Source organism: Haliotis cracherodii, unplaced genomic scaffold (assembly GCF_022045235.1).
Source record: "Haliotis cracherodii isolate W230 unplaced genomic scaffold, xgHalCrac1.p SCAF_54, whole genome shotgun sequence".
In the NCBI taxonomy this organism is placed as follows: domain Eukaryota; kingdom Metazoa; phylum Mollusca; class Gastropoda; order Lepetellida; family Haliotidae; genus Haliotis; species Haliotis cracherodii.
The window spans coordinates 83,319-91,197 of record NW_027266313.1 but is presented as its reverse complement, the minus strand read 5'-3'; the positions used below and the strand labels follow the sequence as shown (position 1 = coordinate 91,197).

At 42.8% G+C, this 7,879-nt stretch overlaps 2 protein-coding genes across 2 annotated transcripts; one reads left to right on the top strand and one right to left on the bottom strand.

The window, feature by feature from the left end:
* LOC139444474 (histone-lysine N-methyltransferase SETMAR-like) lies at positions 1-1,883 on the top strand. Its single transcript, XM_071225432.1, has 2 exons — positions 1-652; positions 1,873-1,883. Exons 1-2 carry the CDS (start codon positions 1-3, stop codon positions 1,881-1,883), a joined length of 663 nt encoding a protein of 220 aa, XP_071081533.1.
* A 2,004-nt stretch (positions 1,884-3,887) lies between these two features.
* Positions 3,888-7,879, bottom strand: LOC139444472 (cholinesterase-like). Its single transcript, XM_071225430.1, has 3 exons — positions 6,402-7,879; positions 5,357-5,538; positions 3,888-4,006 (listed from the first exon to the last, which is right to left on the bottom strand). The coding sequence occupies exons 1-3, from the start codon at positions 7,877-7,879 to the stop codon at positions 3,888-3,890; spliced, it is 1,779 nt and encodes a 592-aa protein (XP_071081531.1).

The following is a 7,879-nucleotide window of genomic DNA, read 5'->3' as shown; positions in this document are numbered from 1 at the left end:
ATGCACAAGGTTTCTGCTCGATGGGTCCCCAAACTGTTGACAGCTGATCAGAAACGTCGAAGAGAGAATCTCTCAAGGGAGAACCCCAAGCTTTTTGAAGGTGATCCAGATAACTTTCTCAAACGGACAATGGACGAAACGTGGGTCCTCCACTTTGAACCTGAATCAAAACAACAGTCTAAACAGTGGAAACATGTCACATCTCCTACTCCAAAGAAAGCAGCTGGGAAAGTCATGGCATCCGTGTTTTGGGATTCTGAAGGTGTGATCATGGTGGACTGGCTTCCTAAAGGCCGTTCTGTTACAGGGGCTTACTATGTGGAACTTCTGAGACAGTTAAGAGAGCAAATCAAAGTTACGCGACGTGGAAAGTTGACGAAAGGTGTGCTTTATCATCACGACAATGCTCCAGCACACACAACACTGATAGCAATGGCCAAAATCCATGAGTGTAGCTTTGAACTTCTCCAACATCCACCTTATTCACCTGATTTGGCCCCGTCGGACTATCATCTGTTCCCACAGTCAGATGATGACGTCATTACAGCGGTCAACAACTTTTTGAGTGACCAAGAAGTTGACCTCTACAAATGTGGCATAATGGCATTGCAACATCGCTGGCAGAAGTGTGTTGACCTTAAGGGGGACTTTGGTATCAAACTGACTTTGTTTTCTTTGTTAGGCTTAGAACTTATCAATCACCCTCGTATGTATACTGAAACACAAAGGTTAACCTGTAAATCTGTTCGTACAGAACAAAATTGTGAAATCTGTAAAGGAACTCAAAAGACCTTTGAATAATTAAAAGTTGTAGGCTGAGAATCACAGAAGGCAAAAGGATAAAAAATGTGGCGGCAGCAATAAATAACCTTACATCACGTGCACTCACGAATGTCCTGAATTTGTCACGGTCAAATTTCTTGAAAGAGGTTTGTTTCGTTCTTGAATCTGGTGTATTGTTGGATGCTGGCGCAGGAATTCAATGTTTTCAGATTAGGTATGCCATTTGCACTTGGCAAGTAGACAAGACGCAAGTCAGGTCCTTAAAGGCCTCGAATCCCCTCCTTGTCACTCTTATATAGGTCTCATATACAGAGCCTCCAAGAAACCGCCACGTCACGAAAAGTCTCGAACGATGAAGCTGACCTGTTTATCAACAACCAAGAGAGGCAACTCACAATCAATCTGGCCACAACACTTGCTATTTTATGAGCGTTTCACTCATTTGCTGCCACTCACAATCACTAGACATACTCTTACAACAATCTCACATAACAATACAGAAACCCATCTCATTTCAGTTTCTTCCGTTGAGGCGTTCTGGTTGGTGGGTGGGCACGGGTGGCCCAGTCGCCTAAGGCGCTGCGATTCGCTGTGCAGAGTTGCGTCCCTTGGGCACGCCAGAAACCTATGATTGTGGGTTCGAATCCCGGTTCGCCCCGATTATGTTTCTAAGTTTGTCAGCACCATACCCGTGCTCGTGGGTTTCACCGAAATGGTAAACGTCTGAGACCTGCATCACTTCGGGCTTTCCTCCCACATTAAGCTGACAGGCCGCGATATAATTGGAATACTGTTAAAAGCGGCGTTAAACCCAACTCACTCACTCACTCTGGTTGGGTGGACGCTACAGGGGAGGCTGGAAGAGGGTGGACGGGTCTCCCTTTAATTACACTGCCTGGTTCTCTGGGGAGCAGAGTACAGGCGAGAGTGGGAGTCAGTACCATGTGTACCTGGTTAACCCACACTACTCTTCTGCCTACAGCACAGCTTGTTGGTCGGTCTGGCCTGAAGGAAAGTTCGGCTACATCTGTGAAATGCAATAGTCAATAAACTATTGGCGATACTACCATGTTTTCTGTGACCCTGCAGATTCACCCTGAAGAAAACCTACATGTGCTAGATGGGTGTGTTAAAATGAGAGAAAAACCTAATGAAAACCTCGGACCTCTTTTATATACGAAATGAGCCAACACCTGGCCATGGTGTCATCACTGATTGTCAGTGATCCATCCAATATATTTTTCACCGCTATTTTGTTTTTTAAGGCCAAATGGAAACTATTTCGTTGGAAAACCGAGACTGGGTATTCTAGAGATGACGTTTTATGTATTAACAAATAATAGTCCAATTGAAATGAATAAGACAAATTACAATGTCACTCTAGATGATAACACATACCCTTTGTTCGTGCACTAGGACACATCATACAATGCAGTTGCAATAAGGATAGCCACTCAATATAATTTTTACCGCAATTTTGTTTTTTACGCCAAATGGTATCTATTTCGTTTGATAATCGAGACTGGGTATTCTCTAGGGATGGCTTTTTAAGTATTAAACGAGAGAAAAATAATATAATTTCTACCGCTATTATGAATGTATTTTACGCCAAATGGTATCTATTTCGTTGGATAATCGAGGGTGGCTTTTTATGTATTAAACGAGAGAAAAATAATACAGTAAAGTACGATTATAACGAACTCAAAGGGACTACTATTTTTAATTCGTTATAACCTTAGTTCGTTATAAGCATATATACAGCATAACAGCAGCAAATAGTCGGGACCAAAAGTAAGTTCGTTATATCTGTCAGTTCGATATAAGCGTGTTCGTTATAACCGTAGTTGACTGTATTCCAATTGAAATGAATAAGACACATTACAATGTCACTCTAGATTACAACACAGATAAAGTTATTGCACTAGGACACATCATACAGTGTAGCTACAAAAAAGAATAAGACATAGAGCTGAAAGCTGCGATGTGGGAATTTAAGCCAGCCATCTGACGTTAAATTCAAAACACTTCCTTCTGAACTATCAGTACATTGTCACAAAGTACAGTAAACTACGGTTATAACGAACACGCTTATAACGAACTGACGGATATAACGAACTACCTTTTTCGTCCCGACTCTTTGCTGTAGTTATGCTGTATATATGCTTATAACGAATTACGGTTATAACGAACTAAAATGAGCAGTCCCTTTGAGTTCGTTATAACCGTAGTTTACTGTACATGCTTTCTGCGGTAGAACCTCGCACCTTGTCTTCACATGTTACAGTCAATGTGTAAAATGTGATTCACCTAGTCAGTCTACATATTTCAGCCATTTCAGTAATAGACTGATGATTCTGTGAATTTATATGGCAGACAAGCCTTGTTGTGAGCTGGTTTTAAAGCTGATTTCAACAATATTCCAGGTATATCACGGCATGTCAGTTTGGTTTCGGAGAAAAGCCTGAAGAAGTTTATATGGCAGACAAGCCTTGTTGTGAGCTGGTTTTAAAGCTGATTTCAACAATATTCCAGGTATATCACGGCATGTCAGTTTGGTTTCGGAGAAAAGTCTGAAGAAGTTTATCACTTTTGTCAAACCCACGTGCACTGGTCTTGGTGCTGACAAGTCAGGACACATAATCTGGGCGAACCGGGATTCAAACACACGATCAAAGGTTTCTAGCGTGCCCAAGGGACGCAACTCTGCACAGCAAATTGCGGCGCCTTGTACGACTGGGCCACCTCTGCGCCCCGAATCGTTTGAAAATTTGACGTGAGTGGAAATCATGAAGTTATGCATGTCTCAGATGTTTACCACGTGGTGAAACCCACGAGCACGGGTATAAAACCCGACAAAGATTTTGACAAATCTACTTCGAGTTTCTGATATATCACTGAGACTGTATAAAGGGTTGTCATTCAAACAAAACGAATTATAAGTTTATTTTATAAGTATTACTATTGTGTTCTTACGACAACGTGAGACACATTGAATCAAGAGGTGCAACAAGCGTCCATCACAAGTAGTTAAGTGATTACTAAAGGTCGCAAGGGAGGGTCACGTGGGTAGCTTCTACGCAAGTAGCACCGCAGGTAGCATCTGCCTAATCCAGGAGCCCCATAAGAAGGACACCCGTCATCAGCGCCATGATGTTAAGTAGACGGGCGCAAGACGATCTTAGACTGGCGTTCGTGCAGGGGGCGGTGGACGCTGGTGTCATGTCTACAAAAGAGGGTATATCTTTAGATAATAATAAGTGTAACGCATTGTTGCAAGTCTACACACATATGAATCATGCAAGAGGTTGTTTTGTTTGTTTGTTGTTTAACGCCGCACTCAGCATATTCCAGCTATATGACGGCGGTCGGTAAATAATCGAGTCTGGACCAGACAATCCAGTGATTGACATCATGAGCATCGATCCACGCAATTGAGATCGATGACATGCATCAACCAAGTCAGCGAGCCTGACCACCCGATCATGTTAGTCGACAAGCATAGTCGCCTTTTCCGGCAAGTATGGGTTGCTGAAGACCTATTCTACCCAGGAATCTTCACGGGCCTCATGCAAGATGTAGCTTCTTATAGTTGAGTACTTTAATCGACACGGATACATTGTATTTAAGTACGCCTGGAAGTTCTTTAATTAAGAAAGAAAGTTTGCTCTACTCCCCATGTGAAGTGTCATGAAGTTTAGTTTTGACCTGAACTATAATAAATTAGTTCAAGCAAGAGGAAAAGCTTTCAAGCTTTGCAAAAATAAACTTTATTACACTACACATAGGGGTAGAGCAAAATTTATTTATTTTCTAAGATGCCGAACTTCAGGTTAACTGGTCAAATCCGTAATGACGTAAATTAAAAATCCTCGAACAAGCCTAACTGACGACTCTTCCACATCCTTGCCCGCATCCTTATGTTAAGGGACATATGTACATTTCGAACATTATACAACACCACTAAAATGAGTAGTCTGTTATAATTGTTTAAATTTTGTCATATTTCATTATCCGGTTATCCATGTTCCCATGCAGCAATGAGTAGGATTTTTAAATTTAAGTTTCTATATTAATTTGTTTCTCATTAATCACGTGACTCGAAACATTCCACAAGTGCATTGTTGGGCCGAGCTAAGAAATGTAGAAAAATGTAGACAGAGCTGTGTTGAGGTGTTGCAACTACTTTTTCCAGCACTAATGTTACAGACTGCAGCAACTGCAAGCTATGAAGTTGTGTGCTTACTGAGTTGGTTGCACTGCATGATACTGTAACCGACGTGAATTTACGTGATATGGCGTGATATGGCGTCGCCGTGAGACGAACATGGCGGGGGAAGAGCAACAGCGATTGTTTTGTTAGACTGCAATATATTGCTAAATGCCGAACGATGAGGAACAGGTGAACAGGTGCACAGGCTTGGCTTAACATTCAAATTGTACCCGATATTTCTATGATAGTGAGCTTAATGGTCGTAGGTGGGATTATGCTTAAAATGTGGGTGTGGCCTCAGTTGCAATACAACATGCTTATTTTGAATTAAGGAGATGTCTGAAGACTTGGAACTACACATACCTTTATCTTTACTGTTGTCTTCTTGTACCAGAGACAATATGTTGTTGATGAAGTTACACCGTTGATGGTGTAGACGCTGCCTGGTTGCAAGGTTGTCACCAACGTCAAGGGCCATGTATTGTGCCCTTGGTTGCTTAAACGCTGCCCACTTACTCCTCACAGCAACAGGCTTGTTGGGGTTTCTGCAGTGAATCAGAATATGAGACGATCACCTTTTGAACTAAAATTTACTAAATAAAGTTAAATGTTGAATATGCTTTGAGCGCTTGATGCAAAACCTGTAAGGAGCCGATGCTGAAATCTTTGAATGTTGCCTTGATATCTGTAATTAAGTCAGGTGCAAAACGCTATCAAAGCAAGATTATATTGAAAATTATGTATTGCTTTGGAAACACATTACTGAAACACAGTATTATAGATTATTATCAGAAGAAAATCTCCTCCACTCTAAGGGGGCGGTCGGGTAGCCTAGTGGTTAAAGCGTTCGCTGGTCACGCCGAAGATCCGAGTTCGATTCCCGACATGGGTACCACATGTGAAGCCATGTGATATTGTTGGGATATTGCTAAAAGCGGCGTAAAACCATAATCACTCACTCACTCACTCCACTCTAACAGTGAAAACGTGTTTTTTTAAGTATCTTTGGGTCTAGATCTTAAAGACTGGGATTTACTTGAATTACGTTGAAACAAATCACTAGATCTCTGACAAGATGTTTAGATGTTTCAATTAAACTTTCAAACAATGATTTTACTAATATCTATGAAACCCGAATTACAATTCTGAGACGACTTGCAGCAAATAAACCTGTTATATAAAACTAACATCTTCGGAATTTTAATGGAGTACGGCTGGTTGAGTGTGATAGCCATATCATAGACACTGAGTGGAACACACGCATTGTACCAATGTGGGGAAAACCTGTCAAGATTTCAGCATGACGAGTGAAAGGTGTAACCACTAGCCTACTCTACAATGCCATAAGCTGTAAGACCTGTTATAGTAATCACTGGAAATAGGTAAATAATGAACTAGCTCTACTCACCCTGTTTTGGCGAAGTTAGTCCAGTATGTCATGATGGTCCTACTGAGTTCCACCTCGTCTTGTTGGAATCCCAATGACCTGTCAAGAGGCAGGCCAAACACCATCTCCAGTTCGTACGTGTGAGTCGCTCCTATCCACGAGGGATATCTGCTGGTGGAGAGACGATGGTTGAAGCTGTACATATATGTATCATTGTGTTCAGCGTAGTACGAAGAGAAGGCCACAGCTCGACATGTGAACTCCAAGTCATCACGGATATTATTGAGGACCTGTATATAGTTCATAGGTTCTACGGGATCCTGCATCTCCTCATAAAATAGCCTCAGAGCTTCTGTTTTAGACTCCGGTCCAGAAAATCGTGTGTATGATTTCATGATTTCCAGATATTTCTCTCTGGTCAGTCCATCACGAGTGAAGTTTGTCATTAATGGCAACACGAGGACAGTCGATTCATCCTTGTTGCATCCCTGTAATATGTTCGTCTTCTTGTATTGTCCAGTTTTCATCAACGTCAGAGGATCATCTAGCATAAAGTACTTGTCTGTGACTGGTGAATGAGCTCGTCCGTGTTCGAGGCCCTTCACAAAGGCAGGCGTGATCGCATCAGCCTCCACCTTCTGCAGACATGTGAAGAGGTCAGCATCTGTAGAGCCAGTGCAGCCTACAATGGCGCCAAATGTTCTTACATATGACCGCGCCGTATCGTGATCCTGATACACTTGCCGGCTCACTGGTTGATTCGGAGACCCACTTTCCAGGACACCATATTTGAACAGATCACGTGACAGAGGCGACAGAAGATGGAGACCGACTGACACTGCACCAGCACTTTCTCCAAATATGGTTATCCTGTTGACGTCACCACCAAACCTGGCTATGTTATCGTTGACCCATTTCAAGGCCATCCGCTGGTCCATCAAACCCATGTTACCAGGTATTGTATCCGGACCCAAGTACCCGAACCCCAAAGGTCCAAGTCTGTAGTTGATGGACACAAGGATAATGTCATTCTCAGCAGCAAGGTACTGTCCGTTATATAAACCCAATCTAATAGATCCCATGCCCCATCCTCCGCCGTAGATGAACACCATGACGGCCAGGTTAGACGCCTGTGAAATGTTGGAAGGCCTCCATAAACTCAAGTACAGACAGTCCTCACTTAGGTTGCCTGGGGTCTTGCGGTAGTCTTCGGGGAAGCTGAAGATGTCCCTTGGTTGAAGGCAGGAAGGCTTCTCTTCGGTGGCGTTCCGGATCTCTGGAGCCCAGGAATCGGGAGGAGTGGGGTGTTTGAAGCGGAGGTTTCCGACAGGGGGTTTGGCAAACGGTATACCATGGAAAACGTCCACGTGTTTGCCACGAACAGATAGAGTTGTTCCCCGCAAACGGCCTTGGCTGGTGTTCACTTCTTGCCCATCAGTGATGTAAACACAGCACAAGATCAGCACAACACTCTCCACATGTATTCGATGTCGTAGCAT

Bases quoted from the DNA above. Each gene is read 5' to 3' on its own strand.
- LOC139444474 (XM_071225432.1), top strand. From the start codon at position 1: ATGCACAAGGTTTCTGCTCGATGGGTCCCCAAACTGTTGACAGCTGAT.
- LOC139444472 (XM_071225430.1), bottom strand. From the start codon at position 7,879: ATGCTACGACATCGAATACATGTGGAGAGTGTTGTGCTGATCTTGTGC. The intron at 5,539-6,401 runs GTGAGTAGAGCT...GATTCACTGCAG, and splicing joins ACTAACTTCGCCAAAACAGG to AAACCCCAACAAGCCTGTTG. The intron at 4,007-5,356 runs GTATGTGTAGTT...CCTCTTTTGTAG, and splicing joins AGACAACAGTAAAGATAAAG to ACATGACACCAGCGTCCACC.